General features: G+C 56.4%; 1 protein-coding gene across 1 annotated transcript; it reads right to left on the bottom strand.

Moving 5' to 3' along the window:
- Positions 1-521: 521 nt before the first annotated feature.
- Positions 522-6,568, bottom strand: LOC142355299 (uncharacterized). Its single transcript, XM_075407510.1, has 10 exons — positions 6,393-6,568; positions 5,757-6,262; positions 5,303-5,569; positions 4,580-5,019; positions 4,310-4,454; positions 4,086-4,218; positions 3,269-3,984; positions 2,185-3,097; positions 1,493-1,935; positions 522-1,347 (listed from the first exon to the last, which is right to left on the bottom strand). The coding sequence occupies exons 2-10, from the start codon at positions 6,240-6,242 to the stop codon at positions 586-588; spliced, it is 4,305 nt and encodes a 1,434-aa protein (XP_075263625.1). The 5' UTR covers positions 6,243-6,262; positions 6,393-6,568; the 3' UTR covers positions 522-585.
- Between the last annotated feature and the right edge of the window lie 12,638 nt (positions 6,569-19,206).

Raw genomic sequence — 19,206 nt, 5'->3', positions numbered from 1 at the left:
GAAACTGGTCAAAGTACTGTAAGTGTGTCACAGACGTACCAGCGGGCTCTGCAGCCTCTAGAGCCTGTCTAACAAACGGTTGCGGCTTGCGAAATCCGTGATCCGTCTATAATACCAGGAGTGATAATACTAGAGTACTAGTTGGCTTATTGTTTATGTAGTAGGTAGGGTACGAGGTAGTATCCTTATGTGCAGGCTTTGATATGCATGCGGGCTTATTACTGCATGCAGGTAGGTACCCTACCCTACCTACCTACTACCTACGAGTACACTGAGAGGTAGATTGGAGTAGAGTACGCGGACTGAAAGTACATTGTAGGGTACGTTGTCCTGTCAATATGTTTGAAACGCTGAAAAATCTGGGGGACTAAATTCAAAAGGGTCTATGCTCAAACAGGGGGGAGAGTACGTTGTAGATGTGTATACATGCTCGTAAGTAAAAGAGGGAATTCGCGGGTGCAAGGGGGGAAGGTACCAGGGTCCAAGGGATGCTACAGTGGGGAAGGGGCTCCCCAACAGCAATACTAAATATCATGAACGACTTACAACAATGATTGCCATTTGGAAGCAACTCGTCCGAATGATCTAATCATCTAACATCCCCTCATCATCGCTCCCACCCAAGTCCAAAGGGCTCATTTGTTCCTTCATCGCCAGTTGCAGCTGTTCAGATACTCTCTTATCAAATGCCTGCTTCTGTTGGGAAAACCATGGTCGGAAATCCCAGTGATCAAGCAATTCACAAAGCCTAAACTTTGGCCTCGGCAACCCTGTCCTTGGATCGTTGATGCTACTGGCAACCCAGAATGGATCGGTAGGAAATCTCTCCGCACCTTGAAGAGTGCCAAGCAGTGGCATCAGAGTTTGCGCTTGAGCTGGTCCTATCTTGTTGTTCTTGTTCAAGACTCCTTGTTGGTAACACCACTTCAAAAACGAAAGCTGTGCATGGGTGTGCTTCACTTTCTTCTTGTGCTTCGTCTTCGCCGGCTTAGAGGTCCCGCCAGATTTCATAGCGAGGCCTGAAGGGATAAGCGGGACACGCATCTGGCTAGCTGCACGTGTCACGAAGTGGTAATGGCCATCTGCCGAATGGCAACCTCTGCCGGCCACGGCAGAGTCTCCAGCGTCTGTTGCACTGTCAGAATCACTTTCACTGGAAGCATACTGGGTGGGGCTAGGGGCAGCTGACGTAACGGCATCATCCAGAGCTTCGGCATGCTCCTCGCCTATCCTTTGCTTGACAAATGCCTTGACACCGTTAACAGGATTGGCAGCAACCTTTTTTATGAGGTCCATGCCAGTGTATCTCGGCCGCACAACCTTGTTGGCACGCTTCCAGCCCCACACCTTCAGATACAGCAATTGAGCAGATTGGAACAACACGATTGGAGTTAGCAATGCTTTATTCTACAAATTCTACTGTAAATCTGTATATAGAATAATGACAATAACATCACAGCCAACAAGGAGAAAAATGCCGCGCATACTGTACCTGCGTAGAGATGTCAGGACAACGTGATTTGTCGGCCTTGTGTCTCTCCATCATTCGCTTAGTGAATGTGAAGTGTCGGCAAGGCGGGTCACACCAGAATCCCTTGCTTCGTTTCTGCCGGTCAGCAAGCTTGGACTCCTCGATCTCAATTCTCATCCGCTTGTTTCGATTTGCCTCTTCCTTCTTCTGCAATGCTTTAGCAGCCTTGATCTTCTTTCCGCGCTCGCCAGGCACTCCATGCCCAGTACGGCGATGCGTCGTACTGGACCCGCCCCCCTCCAACACGCGGCCTAGTCCAAGCTGTTCTTCGCAGGAAGAAGCATCTCCACCACCAGCACCGGCAACTTCAGAATTGTCGAAGGCGGTGGCCTCTGTAGCAAGACTAGCCCCCTCAACTCCTCCTGGGGGTGCTTGGGCTTGTGGAGGACCACCAGGATTGACAGCTGTACGGTCGCATCACGAGTACATGCAAGCAAAGATGTCGAACCAACGCATTGACACACTTAGTACGGTGATACTTCGAATGTAAGGCATGACAACAATACCTACTGTGCCATTACTATGATCATTCACAACATCCGGATATCAGCCATTTGTCCACGCATTGGCTCAGTTTCGACCCTCATGGGTCTCGCAGGCGGGCAAGGCAATTGGCTACGGCACATAGATGGGCAACGAAAGAACATACGTACCGCCGGGTTCACGTCCACTGGCCGGCAGCGTCAAGCGGATACCACAACCGGGGGCTGGTGGATTGCCTTCATGATTGAGGGGCCAGTCGATCAACACCACACCAGTCGAGCCCTGTGGTTTCTGCCACATTGCATTCAATGCTGTTCTGGTGACAAGCTGCCCACTCCCAAAGCCAGCATGCTTGAAGAACCTCACTCCAGAGAGCTTCCGGTCCGGACCATACTCCATCGTTGTTAGGGCGATGCTTCGGACGGAGATATCTGGCTTCTTCAAAGCGTTGGGCTGAAGGATGCCTTCATTGCTGCGGTCTATCTCCACCTCCCGAACCACAGTGTTCGCAATCGCCGTACTCCTCTGGTGGGCTACCACAACATCTCGAGCTGTAGTGGCATCCTGTCTTCCACTTGCAACGACTGCCGTCACAGCGGGTCCAGCTATGCCGAAGTGGTTGTCAAGCATAGATTTGTTGCACTGTGCCTCCCCTGTGGAATGGTAAAGCACCTGGACTCCAGTGATCTCAGACAGCATCGGTATGGCCAGACGAGCAAACTTCCCGGAGTAGCATCCTGCACCATCTGACTCAATCCCAACCTTGGTGCGCTCAGGGTGAAGCCCCTTCATCAAATGGATCATGCCTTCTAGCATAGAGACCACAGAGAAGCCATCTTCTTTCTTGTGGTCTGTGATGAAATCGAAGTACAGGATTGTGTAATCATCAAGGCTGTCCTCCTCCTCGCCTTCTTCTGGGACATACTTCATCAGGGCCATGCCACCATGCCATGGGATCCCTGCCTTTCCAAACCATTCTTGCTGAGTCTCTCTCCAGACCATAGCCAACCACTTCATCTTCCAATCGATGACAAGGATGTAGTCGTCAGTGCGAAGCTGCTCCCGCCGGAGGGTTTTGAGCTCCTACAGAAAATGACACACGCGACTCAACATCGCATGTTACAGCATGCACAGTAGACAAGCCTAGGGTACCCAACCAGCCCCGGTGGCAAGCTATATTTGTATGTGTTTTCGACTGCAATGGCATGGTTCCTCACTGTGTGCGTATATACGGCGGTCAAATAGCCGGCTTACCTGCTCAACATGGGCGCGGACAAGATGAGCAATATACTTCTCGGTGCGGGCGCGATACCGCTTCCCCAACACACAGAAATCGTTCAAAAGCTCGTTCATCAAGCTCTGAGGAGTGACTTCCTGTTGTTCATCAGATGTGGTGGGAGAAATAGGAAATAAATCCAGGTCGCCATCTCCGTCCACAGCTGTGGGGGTAATCTGATCTGCTGGCAGACCTCGGGCCAGTTGAATCATGGCATGAAGCTCTGCGTAAATGCCGAAGAGCTCGTCACATTGGGGGCAATGTTCACGATGGTCCTGGCACGATTCGGGGCAGTCATTGCAGTATACCAGACGTTCCTGGCACGGCTTGCACTTCTTGTCTGGCCTGCACTTTGGGCAGGCCGACGCAGCAGTGCTAGTGAGGCCCCCAAGCATACGAGTGATGCAATGGGCTGACACACGAGACGTAGGCTGTAAATGTGTTGTCATCCGCCGCTTCAGGAAATACTCGTACTCATCGATTCTACCAAGGAGATTCTCCTTGTGGTCTGCTAGTAAATGCGGCGCAGCGTCATACACACGCTCCACAAGACGCCGTAGGTGCTGGAAGTTCTCGTGGCCAAACCGTTGTGAGATGTTGTCAAGGCCTGTAAGCACCTTCTGCTGACCACCGGTCGCGACCTTTGCCATTTTCATGAACTTGCTGCGCTTGAGAGTACCGGGCATTGGTTTCCCTGCCAAAATAATGAAAAGTTTTGTCAGAGGTCAGGCAAGCTACAACTTGAAGAAATGAACATGAGGCCTCTGCACAATGAAACCAGGGCTAAGGGCTTGCCTGTTTCTGGATCTGTGTTAGCTTGTAAATACTCTCGCCATAGCTCAGATCTCAAGACTTTTCGCAATGTGCTGGGGACACTAAGGCGTGTACCATCTGACAGTGAAATATCCTTCTGTCCGAAAGCCACATCCTACGTACCACACAGTGATGTATCAATGAGACAACACATACTGGTAGCTATGGCTACAGGTGCCTCAGAAAATAGGGGGGGCATTCTGCACCTGCATGTTGCTTGGATTGCAAATCCACTTCAATGCATGTTCAAATTGTGTGGCATGAACACGCTGGCGTGTAATCTTCGACAACAGAGCTGGCTTGGTGGTGCCCGCACCATACGCCCTAGCATGGGCTCGCGCCTGGCGAAACCTGCACAAGATATACGCCACATCATGCAATATGCATTTGGCGGTCGTTCAAGGAAAAGGCACTTGGGATATCAATGCACTACCAACAATGAGTAGTGGGAGATCAGGCATGGCACAGGTACCCACTTGTTTTTACTGACAGCCTTGGCCAAGCCCAAATCATTGTTGAGTTCTGCCTTGCTGAATGACTGGGTTAGTATACTGAGCAGCCGTCTCTCCTCCTCGCGGTCATCAGTAGCATTCAACTCAGCCACGACGTCCTTGACCAAGGGCAGGTCCGCCAGAGCAGCAGTAACAATCCGCCGCTTGGATGACTGCCTACCACCAGCATCTATTTTGTCTGCGAGCAGGCGGAGCAAGGGAGCCACATCACGGTGGAATGGACTGACCACGGTGACTACAGGCTGTTCCAGCTTCTGCAGCAGATCACGCAACCGACGCTCCCCCATGTCACAAAGCTCCTTGTGAAAGGAAGTATCAACGCCAGAAATTTGGGAGCCATCTCGATTGTATCGCAGACCCAATGCTGCGTACACTTTTGCACCAGTATCGACCCCTGAGATAACCTACAACAACATGCGGATCGCACAGCAAGATTGAGGACTGCACATGCACGTGCAAAAATATAGTTCATGGTATGTAAGCATACACACGCAGGGGTGATATGTATACATTTAGACACACACACACACACACACACACAGAGCCAAACACATAGCTAGGGACACAGCGGACAGATGGATTGATAGACAAACAAAGAAACACAAACACAGACAAACAGAAAGAAGGCATATGGATGGGCAGGTTGGCATGCGGCAAACGGACACGCAAACAGACGGAGAGACATACCTTGTTGTCAAGAGTCCTTTGCTGTGCATATTTCGACTGCTGGGCCCGCAGGAGGCCAGCTTGGTTGTCTTTCAGCCTCTCTGCTCGTGCCTTTTGAGCCTCAGCTTCTGCAAGGCGGAGATCCAAAACAGCAATCTTGTTCTCCGATTGCTGTAAAATCTCCTTTTGTCGCAAGGCTATGTTGTGCGCAGCCATCCACTTTGCGTGTGCTTCTGCACAGCTATCAAGTAGTCGTTGATGCTGCACCCTAGCTGTGTGGTCTGCTGTCTATGGGACCATGCGGCATGCACAAACAACCAAACATACATACGCTCAGACAACAAGTGAACAAGCAAATCTCCGTTCCATGTGTGGGCACAAACAACATTCAATTGCAACAATGCGTCTGTGATGCATTCAAACATGTGGCACTGCGAAGGTTGTTGTGCCTGTGATGAACAGTGCCACATATTACCTGCAGCTCTTCCTCAGCAGCAATAAGCCTCTCATGCATATGTTGCTGAGACTGGAGCAGTTCAGACCTCTCTTTCTCCCACGATTGTCTCAAGGCCTGAACTCGCTGAGACTCCTGCGCCTGGGCTTGCTGCCTAGTCTGGGGAGCAGCCAATCTGGCAGCTTCTCTAGCTGCCTTACCACCACTGTGGTGATGGTGTGTGGAGGAGTCTTTGCGTTGGAAGCCTGCATTACATACGTATCCTACATATGGGAGGCCGTTCCTTGCTGTGCATCTCCCCTTTCCATCTGTGATCTGCGACGGAACTAGGCTGAAATCCCGGGGGGGCAATCTGGGGTGACACAGCACAGCGGAGCCGACGAGATGGCGACCAAACAGGCCATCCTCCTTGCAAACTAGGCGTACTCGCGGTGTGTCGCCTGTGCGCTCGAGCTGGCCGCATGCCAGACACCAAAACGTGTCTGGTATGTGACTGTCAGGGGCCATTAGCGAACGTGGGTCACAGCCTGGGCAGGGCAGGGCAAGTGCAGTGTCAGACACCGTCAGCGTCACTGTACTGCGTGCAGTACTATGTCCACAGGCCGCTCGCGATGATCGAATTTTGGTGGGGTGTGCGCAAGGTAGGCGAGGGAATACCTCATAGTTTGTCGTGCAGCCGTTCAGACAGAGCAATTCGAAGGCGCTGATTCTCACTGTGCCGCTGGTTTCCCAAGGATGCTTAGGATGCGTGGGTTTCTGGCGCCGCGGCTTCCGTGGCGGGCAGCGATTAGGTACGTGACTAGCCTCTGGCCGGGGATGTCCGGTACTCGTACTGGCCGGGAGCCGGTAGGGTACTGGCAACATCTGTACGTGAAATTGCCGGATATGGGGGTCAAAAGTACTGCCCTACCGTAAACGGCCTCATATATATATATATATATATACGTACCTACTACGAGTACCCTGGCAGCTCTAGTACCAGGAGGGACCTCCTGGTACCAGCTCGATCTCCATAAAGCGGTGCCAGATCAATGATCATACACCGGATTCGAGGGAGAAACAAGATTCATCAGGATTAATTACGAATAGCTGTCGAGGTTATACACGAGGGCGGCAAGCCGAGAGCGTGATTTCCGCGACTGTTCGTGACGTGAGAGGAAACTCGAGACTTTTCCCGATCGATCGAAGTACTGCACTCCTTCGGGGACACATCACGAAATCATACGAAATTCCCGATGAAATCACGGACTGAAATTCTAGTACATGTACATTTCGCGCGTAATCATGCAGCGCGACCGGCCTACGAGCACTGATCGATGTCATCACTCGTACGTGTATATGATGAAAAATTAATTATTATTATTAATAATAACGTTTGACGAATTAATTGATTAACGAATTTGCTAAGTAGATCCCGGGGATCGGGGGACCCCGTGCCTGATTTGGCAAGAAATCATGGTTACATTGGTACGGATACGGATTGATCGTACTCGTACAGCATATTTTCACATCATTTGTTTTGCCACTTTTTCAGCCCCCCCGTTTCCCACCCCCGCCCTATTGCCCCCACCCTGCCCCCACCCTGCCCCCCCAAACCCTACACCCAGACCCTACACCCAAACCCTACACCCAAACCCTACACCCCACCCTCTCCCCATATGCTCACCACCGCCGTGGCAGGCTGTCACTGACTCAGCTGAAAATATGGCTAAGTCCTGGCCGCCACTCCATCTAAGCATCTCCCGCCGCGTTCCTCTCCGGGCAGGTCCTGGCGTTGTGCAGACACATCCTCCCGCAGCAGCCGCACTTCCGGAGCCTCTTCCTCGGAGCCGCTGGACGGGCTGCTGCCTCTCCATCGCTGGGCTGGGCTCCTCCGGACGCCGCAGGTGCGCTGCCATTGCTTGCCTCCCCCACCTCCCGCTCCGGAATATTAACCGCCACGGATCGTAGGGGCTCACGGGGCTGCCTGCGGGGGGGAACCGTGCTCGATCCGGCTCCGACCCGAATCGTACCTTTAGGGCGACCCTTGCCTCTGACAACTTCCGGATTGCGAACCTGGACAGTAGGTCCTCCCGGTAGGAGTCCGCCTCTCGAGGCTAGCTGGGATGGCGGCATACTCGGGGCTCCCGTTGATCCTCCGAAGCCTCGTAGTGTCGCGTACAGGCCGTCCTCCGCTCCGGTTTGCAGGGCCCTCTCGATGGCCTTCTTCGCTTCCCCGAGTAGAGTCCCCCACTTCCTCTTTAGAGACAGGTCCCTTGCCAGTTCCTCGAGTTGCTCGCCGACCTCCTCAGGGTTAGCTGCATCTCCCGGACCGGCTGCATACATGGGTCGGTAGTACTCTGTCTCTTGGCGTGGGGCCTCGGGGTCGTCGAAGAGGTGCATGTTCACGATGCTGACTCCCACTGGCTGTGATGTCTTGAACCACAGGTCGTTGACGAGGCCTCGGTGAAACGCAGGAGCAGTGGAGTGTCTGAGGACCGCCCAGTAGTGGCGACAAGGGACTCCACAGCGGATCCCTGAGCCACAGGTGCAGAGGTAGGCCTTGAACGCCTCCCTCCCACTGACCTTGTCATGCAGCACCACGAAATGTGGGCTACACAGTTGGGCAGTGACTGTGTGAAGGATGTCCACTTGATAGATCTTGACCTCTCCTGTGGCTGTGTCCCCCAGGCTGCTCCTGAGCTCTGCCGCTGTCTCGAAGCGGCGATGGTCAAGAACGTCGGGGTCAGTCTCTACGAAGGGGTCTTCAGGCTGCTCAAGGAAGACAGAGTCGTCCAAGGAGGTGAGGTCCACCGCCCTGGCCCCGTACTTGCTGCTCGCTGCCATCTGCGTGGGCCATCATCCCTAGACCGTAGCTAGTCAGTGCATCTTGCATCTCACGGTAGATCGTAGGAAACGTAGCCCCTGATGCAGTTGCAGCTTGAGTAGCACACACCTGCATGAGCACATGATACGTCAGCACATCACTGCACAACGCCACTGTCTCTCTCCCGCTCTGCAGGTGCAGCTGCACGGCACTGCGCCTCTGCCTGTCTGCCTCCCCATCTGCAACTGCACTGCATTGAACTGCCCTGCCACTGCACAACCCCTCTGTCTCTCTACCGTTCTGCAGCTGCTGCTGCACTGCAAAACCCCTCTGCTCTGTCTCCCTCCACATCTGCAGCTGCCCCAGCACTCGACTGCACTGCACTGCACTGCACAACCCCTCTGTCTCTCTCCCGCTCTGCAGCTGCACTGCACTGCACTACACAACCCCTCTGTCTCTCTCCCGCTCTGCAGCTGCACTGCACAACCCTGCTGCACTGCTTACCTGCTCTCTTGCAGTGATGGTCGTTAACCGCACTGCCTCCCGGTGCTCCTTAAGCAGGACCTGCTGGAAGAGCTTGGAGAGGCTGGAGTGGCCCGACAGGTTGGCCTTGAAGTGCCTGTTCAGGCCTTCTCCTCGCTGGGTAGACACGGCGCCCGTTGAGAAGCGGTCGTGTGCATACCCAGCCCAGAACCTGACGTTGGGAGTCAGGTGCTGGTCAAGGTAAGGCACCGCCTCTGGCCAGCACTGCTTCAGCTCCTCGTACTTTGCCTTGAAAATAGTTTCGCTGACGTGCTGCTGACAGGCCTTGAACTGGGCAGCAAACTGGCTGTACTGCGAATCCAGTATGCGCCCGAGATTCTTCCTGAGGTTTTGATGTATATGCCACAGGCACCACAGGTGGCGAGCTGCTGGGAAGGTCTCGGCGATGCTGGCAGTCACCCCGGGGTCGGCGTCAGTGAGGACTAGCTGTGGAGGTATGCCCGCCGCTTCCCGGTAGCATTGAAGCTGCCAGTTGTAGTCGTTGGTCCCCTCCCGACTTGTGAGAGCCACAGCAAGTAGACATGTTTGCCCATGCCTGATCCAGCACATAGGGGCACTGTCAGCACAAGGTAAATGCATAATAAGGGGGCCAGTGACCTGGGGGGGGGGGGGGGGTTACCTGTTAGGGGCTGAGAACAGCCCACATGGCAGCTTAAATCTGTTTGTCTTGTAGGTGTTGTCATGAATCAAGACCTGGTAGCAGTCGACAGCCAAGTCTCGCTGCGTTGGACTCATGAAGAAAAGGTGAGTGAGCTGGTTGGTCCCCGGGGCAAACATATACCTAGGGCATTGCATTCACACAACATATCTAGTTAGAACTGCACGGGAGTGAGCTACGCAGCCCTGCCCAGCCCTCTGCCACTGTCGGCAGCCTCCCCCAGCACTACGCCCTATGGGCGTTGCACTGCCAGGCCCCCCCAGCCCTCTGCCACTGTCTGCAGCCTCCCCCGAGCACTGCGCCCTATGGGCGTTGCACTGCCGGGCCCCCCAACCCCTCTGCCACTGTCTGCAGCCTCCCCCGAGCACTGCGCCCTATGGGCGTTGCACTGCCGGGCCCCCCAACCCCTCTGCCACTGTCTGCAGCCTCCCCCGAGCACTGCGCCCTATGGGCGTTGCACTGCCAGGCCCCCCAACCCCTCTGCCACTGTCTGCAGCCTCCCCCGAGCACTGCGCCCTATGGGCGTTGCACTGCCAGGCCCCCCAACCCCTCTGCCACTGTCTGCAGCCTCCCCCGAGCACTGCGCCCTATGGGCGTTGCACTGCCAGGCCCCCCAACCCCTCTGCCACTGTCTGCAGCCTCCCCCGAGCACTGCGCCCTATGGGCGTTGCACTGCCAGGCCCCCCAACCCCTCTGCCACTGTCTGCAGCCTCCCCCGAGCACTGCGCCCTATGGGCGTTACACTGCCAGCCCTGCCCAGCCCTCTGCCACTGTCTGCAGCTCCCTCCCAGCACTACGCCCTACGGGCGTTGCACTGCCAGCCCTGCCCAGCCCTCTGCCACTGTCTGCAGCCCCCCAGCACTGCACTGCATTATAGGTTGTACTAACCTGACGAACCACCTGTCATCTTCTTGTTGCAGGGTCATCAACTTCTGGAGCAGCTGGTGGGCGTCCTGGGAACCGCCTCTGCCCTCGGGACTCCTCAAGTTTTCAACGTCCTTGGCGGTGATGGGCGGGGCGTCAGGGAAGCGCCTCCGGAAGCAGGTAAGGACGCTCTCTGCCCCAACGCCTGTGTCGGCGATGCTGCAGATGTAGTCCTTGTGCTCGGAGGTTAGGTCCCGTAGTCGGTTAACGTAGGACTGGGAGAAAGTAGAGGGGGGAGGGTGGTTGTGCTCCAACTGCATGGAGGTAACCCTGTAATAAGGGTTGTCCTTCCCTTTCACCCTCACGTTGATCCTGTGCATAGTAACAGAGCATAGTTAGAAAGGTTGTAATTGTTTCGTTCTTTCAGAATGTGAAAACAGTGTTGCCTTGCATATGCATACAAGTCAAAAGCACTTCATGGTTGCACGAGCACTCAAAACACACACAAGCATGAGCTAGGGTAACTCACTGAAAGGGGCAGACAGCTTCTCCGGGGAGTGCATAGGTAGTCTGCCTAGCCCTCTTGTTCCCCGCCTCCAACGTGTCATTCCTCCCCCCTCCGCTTTGCTTTCGGCCCTTGCAGCTGCATCGGAAAGTAGCTTTCCCCACTGTCTGGTCCGCACTCTTTTGAACCACGTTAAAGCCGCAGGCCGATGCCCAGGCTTGGACCTGCTCCCTAGCGACAGCCAGAGTGAAGGCATCGGCTAGTTCAGGGCCCGCCAGATATTCTGGCGAGTCCCACGGATCGGTGTTGGGCGGATCGGTAGAAGCGGTAGGGGTCGGGGCGGGAAGCGAGTCAGAGGGCGGGAGTTCCGGGTCCGCATCCGCAGCATCGCCGCTGCACCCTCCTTCCACGACCTCCTCCTCGTGATCTTCCGGCTCAGAATCTTCCTCCTCATCACTCCCCCAATGAAATATATCCCTCGACGATTGCATCACGATGCTGTCCGGATCCGCAGCGACCGACGGGAGCTGTAGACGGTTGCGGTCAGCGTTCCGGGCAACGGGGCAGGCAGCGGATGGCTGGTCGGACGGGCGCGGACCGTGTACGGGCCGGGGGGGGGGCGGTAGCTGCCAGGGGGTAACACTGTGTTGCCACCACCTCGTTTTCTGTCGTCGCATCCATAGCAACCCCCGCTCACAATACACGTTCAACAAGGGCGAGGAAGTAGGAGGCGGCAGTGGTGTGTGTCCCGTGCTCGCGGCCAAGGTCAAAACATGGCTGTCCGTTGTTGACTGATCGTGTTAACAACGGACAGTCATGGTACGCGCGAGGTAGAACCTAAACCCTAGCAACCCTAGCAACCCTAGCAACCCCCCCCCCCCCCCCCCCGGCCCCCAGATCCCCCATTCTACCACCCCCACCCCGCCCATACTGGGGCCCCGTATATGAGGGGGGATCGAGGGACCCGGGTCCCCCGATCCCCGGGATCTACTTAGGAAATTCCTTGATTAATTAACGAATTGACGTTTGTACTCGTATTCGTGCTAGTACCCTTGCTCACAAGCTGGGGTGATTTTTTTTCACCCCCGGGAGAGGGAGGGGCCCCTGCCCCACTCTGCACCAGCTCGCCGCTCGGGTGATATCATCGATCGACCGTATCGATCGCCAGTAGGTACGTATTCAAACTCTGCACACACACATGAACGCCGGCCATGCTTGCAAGCATGCAGCGTAGCTGGTTGCCTACAATCTCTGCCGACTCTGGCTAGTTCTGCAGACGGAGTACGGACTACCAGCCCCAACCAACAGAGGGGATTAGCATGAATGTCTATGAAACTGGACGATAGAGTTGCATTCAATCCTAGAGCGGCGCGATATCTCCACCCGCTTCCCATTGTGTCGTTGCGCGCTTAGTTCCTGAAGCTGCGTACGAGTAACCGGCCGTAACACCGCGTACGTGCCTGGACCGTTCGCAGTCACCCGTCCAATTGTCAACTGCTGTCTGCTGTATATTATCACTTGAATCGAGATCAGATTGTCGGACAACGCTGGACAACGGCTTCTCTTTACTCTTTAGAATGTGCAACTTGGCGACCATGGTGTTTCTCGCCCTCGCGGCCACGACGATAGCCCAGACGGCCAATTACGTTGAGCTTCCGGGCAACTACAACAACACTGGGGCTTGCTTTTACGAAATGCGAGTGTCCACCGAGTGCCGTGCGAGGCTCGTCCCTGGTGACGAGCCTATGCTGCAAGTGGATCCGTTGCCGAGCGGGGAGTTTTATTACTGTACAGCAGAGTGCCGCGAGGCATTGTGCAGCTCCGAAGCTTGCCTTAGGTAGGTATCTCCTCTGCACGCATGAGCATGATCACTAGATGTGGGCCTGACACATATTATGGCAGCAATAATTCTAAGCATGCGCCAATATGAGCCTGCTTTACCCGGAGGGTCCAGAGGAAAGGAGATCAACGGGATCATGGGGAACGGGAAGGACCTGGGAAGAGGAGGCCATAGGAGACAGCTGGAGGAGGACACTGAACGAACCGCTGCTGGGGGTAGGGCCGGAGGACAGTCACAGCAAAGGGCTAGGCCTCCAGCAGGCCTGGAGGCGAACGCGGGGGCTCTGGTGAGACAGTGCAGACCTGTAGGCAAGGGATGGGCATCGAACGAGGCAAATGTGCGTTTGTGTTTTGGTTGGGGGGTTGGGGGAGTGCTAGGGAGGGGGAGAAACGGGGGAGAGGGACTGGTCAAGCAGTAACGGTGGTCGTAGCCTGTGATGACGGGCTTGGGATGGAGATTGATGCTTCTCATGCTGGGCTGGAAGAGTCGGTTCGTGTTTGCCGAGAATGCATCGTTCTGGCTGACCTCAAGTTGGTCTGGTCCGTGCTGAGCAGTGAGCTGTGTGCCTCCCCTGATCTGTGCCACAGCGTGTTCGACAACACGACGGACCCCGGCCGGGCCATGATCAGTGCGCTCGCCTGCCCCGGTGACACCCCAGGGATACTATGCTCGGCGGGATCGACGGATCAGCAAGAGGGCACTGTAGACGAAACAGAGGTCAATGTCCCGGACCTCGCAAGCAATCCGAACAGCACCGACGCCAGCGAGGTCCTTAGGTCTGAGGAGCAGGTGCTGCTTCCTCTGAATGAATGGCTGAACTCGCCGGACATGGATCCTGAGACCATGCAGCTGTGCCTTCGACGTATTGGCTACAGCTGTGGCCTCAGCAGTTCCCCGGAGGACGAAGTTGCAGGCCTTGCTGTGTGGTACACGACGCGCTCCGGCAGTGACTACAGCCACTGCAGTGATGAGTGTGCGGAAGCAGTGTGCCGCATGGAATACTGCATCGCGTGAGCTCCCGCGTTCCCCCACAATCTCTCCGTGCTTGCAAACGGAGAGATCGCCTCACTGACAATGAATAACCAATGGGAGGGAGTGCAATTCCCCTCATGTCAGTCAATCCTGCCTCATGCTGTGGTGCCCTCTCGTCTTATCCCTCGTCCCCGCGAAGGCCCCGTGTTGTCTCCGTTCCTCCTATGCCTGTTCACGGTGGTTCTGCATTCCCCGGTCCCCACTCTTCTTCTCCTGCATTTTGCCCCCTCCCGGCCTCCCGCCCCGGGGGGCGGCTCATCTGTCACCCTTCCACCCCATGCGGTCTTGTCTCCCTCCCTTCCTTCCTGCTCACTTCCTTCTCCCATGGCCCCTTCTAATTGCTTTGCCTTCACATTTTCTCTCCCCACTTTCTGCTTCCCTTTCTCCCTCGAATCCCACGGCCTTTGTTGTATCGATCCGTCAGTTTGCCCTCTCACCTACCGCCCCCTCACTCAAAAGATTCAACCCCATTCGGTCGCTGACGTTGCTGCATGCCCATAACACACCTCACAGACCCTTAGTGGGCGGCGACGGCGCACGGAGCTTCTACTCGAGCTTTGCCGACCTGTGCCCGGGGAGCTCAAACACCATTGAGCACCTCGCTGGATGCCTGGAGCTGCATGAAGCGCCACCCCCCGCCCCCAGCACTCCAACCTACACCTGGGACACTGTGCCGACAAACTTCAGCTTTCAGTCAACAGACCCGTCCCCGATCCCATATGAGTGCCTGCTAGAGGCGTCTGAAAGCTGTGGGTTTGTCGAAGCTGAGCACCCGTCGGGCACCGGCGCTGACGGTGGTCACAGAACTCTCGATGTCTTTGTTGACCCGGAGACTGGTGCCTTCGCCCACTGCAGTCCAGAATGTGGGGATGCGTTATGCCGCGCCTGCCACAGGTGTGCAGCCCCCTCCTGCGGCCCCGACTTGCGTCCCCGTCTTGCCCCTGCGCCCGCAGGGGGCCCTGCCCTCCGCCCCCCCTCCAGCCGTGCTTTTGCCAACGATCTATTTCACTCCTGCCCACTACTCTCGCTCCCCCCCCCCCCCCCCCAATTTCTTCATTTCGCACCCTTGTCATGGCGATTGTCAGTTCCTTATTGACAGAAATTTCGCAGCACACAGCATCGATGTACTCACCGCAGCCCTAACTCTGTTCTTTCCATGCATCCACATAGTGTCTTCCAGAACTCTGATAACGACGTCTCGCTTGGGAGAGTTGTGTCGGAGCTGTTCAGCGCGTGTCCCGCAGGGGATGCGATGGAGCTGCAGTTGTCTGCCAACCACAGCTGCACCGAATACAACATGGACGTCGACGAAGGATATGGCGGTGACGTCGATCACTCCCTTGGGTATTTTGATTTCGATTCCTTGAACTCCTGGCTGAGCTCAGAGGAGAACGCCGACCCGATGGCCATGCAAGCATGCCTGCGAGAGGTATCTCCTTGGTGTGGTCTCTCTCCTCTGGAGCACTATGAGCTGACACCAGGAGTATTCGCTTGGGCGGCAACAACACCGCCGCCCATCGGCCCGGTCGAGCATTGCAGTGAGCGCTGCATCAGCGCTCTGTGCAACATGAAGTGCAACGAGTGAGCTCCCAAGGCCCTCTATCGCCGCCGTCACTGCTCGATTCTCCGCCAGCTTGCATGATGTCTCTTCCTCCCCTCCCATTGCTTGTCTTCCGTCGAACCCTCCCGTGTCCATGATTCACACCAACAGCTTTGCGAGCCGGAGCCGTCGCTCCCTGCAACGTTTCTATTGTCTGCGACCTGTCCGTAGCCCCTCCTGGTGCACATGTGCGCTTGATGTCGTTGCAGCTTCAGCTGCCCGCTTAGATAGCGCCTCACTACTGGTCCTCTCCCTTGATTCCGAGTCCCCTGCCCACCTCTGCCTTCCCCACCGTGTGCTCCCAATCCCTGTCTTCCTGCATGCGTGCCTCAGCCGTCCCCACCGTCGTCTTGCCCCCCCCTCTCCCCTTCCCTATCGCCGTTCCTCTTGATTTCGATATCCCAAAACGCCTATGCTTCGTGATTTTCCCGCCCGTGGGGTAAACGCTCCTCCTGTATCCCCTCTGTGATTCTCTACCGGCTCCTCTATTTGCTAAATGGTCCGTTTCCTGCCTCACTCCTCATCCTGACGTTCCTCTGCTGCTTTGCACCAGACTGCTCCGGCAGGAAGGCATGAGACGTTCCTTCTTCAAGCATTTCCTCGATATGTGCCCTGTGCAGCTTGACCTTAGCCAAACGGACGAGCCATGCACCCAAAACATACCCCCTTCAAACACCGCCACCAACACCACAGATTACATCCCGCCGACCCCAATCACGAGCCAGCCTGGGAACTTCTCTGTCCGGGTCCCAGGCAACGACACTGGGATCGCTGCTTGCATGACCAGCCTCGGACCGTCATGCGGTCTTCGGCTCTACTCTGCCTCTGCTGGCGAGTTTTTGGTGGCCAACATCACGGACAGTACCGGCGAGCAGCTGCGGTGTGGCCGAAGCTGCGCCAGTGCCATCTGTATGTCGTTGTCGGAGCAGCAGCCATGCATGCGGTGCGTGCCCAGCCCGCGCTTCGCTTTTCCCTGCCCAGTTTGTTTCGTGACCGGCGGGAGGAGGCAGTGGGAGACAGGGAGCAGCAGCGTGCAACACCGAGGGGCGGGGGGGGGGGGGCAGCACATTGCAGAAGGAACATGGCAGGGCGGGGTATGGGGAACGGTAGCAGTGGTCATGGAGGGTGTCCGGCCCGGGTCGAAGGCTGTGGTGAGGGAGTGAGAGTGGGATAGGGTGGGATAGGAGTTGAGGCCTACACGTGTGGAGGCGAGGAAGAGATTGCTTTTGCTTCACACTGACAGGCAGGCGGGCGGGCGGGCAGGCGCGCAAGCACGCAGGCAGGCAGATAGAGACGATGAATTGATACGAGCAAGCCTTGCACATCGCAAGGTGGGCGATAAGCGCATGGCCATTCCTGCTATGTAACATCTGCCATACGGCCATGCACTGCGAATTCAGTTTAATTGGAACTCCTGGTGTGATCCACAGAGCCTTTCCCAACGCAACGGAAATCACCGTGCGATGGTTCTTGACGATGTACGGAGAGATCACCAAAGGCTGTATGCCATACAGTGACTTGGAGGAGTATGTGTTGACATGCTTGCCGGGGTATGCCGAGGCGGAGTTGGAAGAGGAGCACGGGCAGGAGGGCGAGGACGAGAACAAAGACGAGGAGGGACATATTGACAACGGCGAGAACTCGCACCGTGGCAACGAGACTGACACAGGCACCGGCGATGAAAACACTCAGGGTGCTGGCTCGCAGGGAAGGGCAACAGCACCAGGCGATGAAGTCGTCAGTGTGCGAGGCTCTGCAACATGGGCGGATCTGACCATTGACCAGGTTCAGGAGGAGTCATTCGATGAGGGGTGCGCGCCGCAGCCGCCACTGTGGGGCAACCTTGAGCTCCTCAGCACCGCTCCCCTTCCTCTCTTTTGCTACCTTGGATGCCTGTCTGCTGCCCTCTCACCCTTTCAGCCCTCGCGTCTCGTCCTCCCGGCCACTGCTTTGCCACTTGGGAACCGATGCATTCGCCGGTCCAGTGGCAATCATCAGAGATTCCTTTCCACCATTTATTCCTCCGCTCACTGTATCCCAGCAACATTGCAGCTGCTGCCTGTCTGTGTTCCTGTGTGTGTGTGTGTGTGTGTGTGTGTGTGTGTGTGTATCACTAACGCCAGTATGTGTGTGTGTGTGGGGAGGGGGTGGGGCGGGTGTGTGTGTGTGTGTCCACATGTGTGTGCCTGTGTGTGTGTGTGTGCGTGCGTGCGTGTTGTTCGCTCTCTCCAGCACCTCTCTCTATCCTCATGAAAGCGTTCGCATCTCTACACGGCCTTCCCCGAGCCAGTGGCATATACAAAGAACATGTGATATGTGGCTGTTGTGACTCTCACTCCTCAACATCTGACTCACACATGCCTGCGTCCGCCGAAGGAAGGCGTTCTCCTTACCTGTCACCCCCCCCCCCCCCCTGCTTCCCATTGTGGTGCCCAGCATATCTCTGTCATCCAGTCTGTAGACAATCCATTGCAAATAGCCTCGTCCTGCCTCAATGCCTCCCCCCCACTGTCTGTCTGTCTGTCTGTTGCTCACTCACTCACTCACACACTCACACACTCACACACGCAGTTCTTGCGCACCGTTGAATGCAGCGTCTCTCAGCTGCATGCCCCCCCAGACGATGCCTTGTCCAACTGACTGAATTGCGTTGTGGGTTTCCTCATGCAGTGTGCGTGCGGCAGCTGCCGCTGCGTCCAACCGGCCGGTCGAGGACGTCCACCTCCTGAGTAAGGAACCTGGCAGCGTCGTCGCCACTTTTGTTGTGCTGTTTCCCTCTGCCAGCGCCTCGGAGGCCCATGAGTTTGCGACTCTGGTTAGGGACAACCCTTCAAGTGTGGCCTCTGCCAACCCAGACCTTGCGGTGTATGGTCCCGTGGAGGGCCAGGTGAGTTGTAGGCCACAGGCCGCGTGTCGGTGTGAACTTCATTGCACTTTCCTTCAACCACTCAGCGTGGGTCTGAAGTCATACCCCCCGGCTGGAGACACTGAGGACTCGCTTCTCCTCCCCCTTCTCGCTTCGCTTTGCTCTCATCTGTCGTCTAAGGCCCCGCCGCCACCCTTCACTCCTGCCCCACTATTGCCCACCCGCACCTCGGCTCTCCTGCCTCTCTCCTATTTCCCAACCCCGCAGTGCCCCAGAATTTCCCGCCCTTCCCTTCCCTTCCCTTTCCTCCGGTCCCGTCCCCTCCCGGCCTGCCGTTCCCTTTCTTCGCCGGCGCTTTCCAGCCCGGCCACCCCTTCCACCTCTGCCGCTACTCTCCGACCCTCCTCCTGGTCACCTTCCAACGTGCCTCGTTCTCCCTCTCTTCCAAGCAGTTGTTGCCGCCGCACAGAGCATGTCATTGTGTTGTACCCAGCCGTGGCATCGTTTGCTGAGCCCCCCCCCCCCCCCCCCCCCTCCGCGTCCCCCTCACCACCTCCTCCATATCCCCTCCCCATCCACCACTGCAAGGGAGTGGCTTATGTCAGTGCCCCTCGGAGCTATGAGGCGGCCCTGGAGGTAATCGAGGAGGACACCATCAAGGACTCGTTCCAGTGGGACGTCAACGTACTGTCTGGTGAGGAAGACAGCGGCAGCGTCCGGGGGCCGGCAAGTGCAGCTTCGTTTGCAGTCCTCAGCC

Source organism: Convolutriloba macropyga, unplaced genomic scaffold (genome assembly GCF_964194025.1).
Source record: "Convolutriloba macropyga unplaced genomic scaffold, txConMacr16.3 SCAFFOLD_4942, whole genome shotgun sequence".
Taxonomy (NCBI): Eukaryota; Metazoa; Xenacoelomorpha; order Acoela; family Convolutidae; genus Convolutriloba; species Convolutriloba macropyga.
Note: the sequence above shows the minus strand (reverse complement) of the source record. Positions and strands in the feature narration are given on the sequence as shown.

Bases quoted from the DNA above. Each gene is read 5' to 3' on its own strand.
- LOC142355299 (XM_075407510.1), bottom strand. From the start codon at position 6,242: ATGGCCCCTGACAGTCACATACCAGACACGTTTTGGTGTCTGGCATGC. The intron at 4,455-4,579 runs GTGGGTACCTGT...TATCTTGTGCAG, and splicing joins AAGGCTGTCAGTAAAAACAA to GTTTCGCCAGGCGCGAGCCC. The intron at 3,985-4,085 runs GCAAGCCCTTAG...TTATTTTGGCAG, and splicing joins TAACACAGATCCAGAAACAG to GGAAACCAATGCCCGGTACT.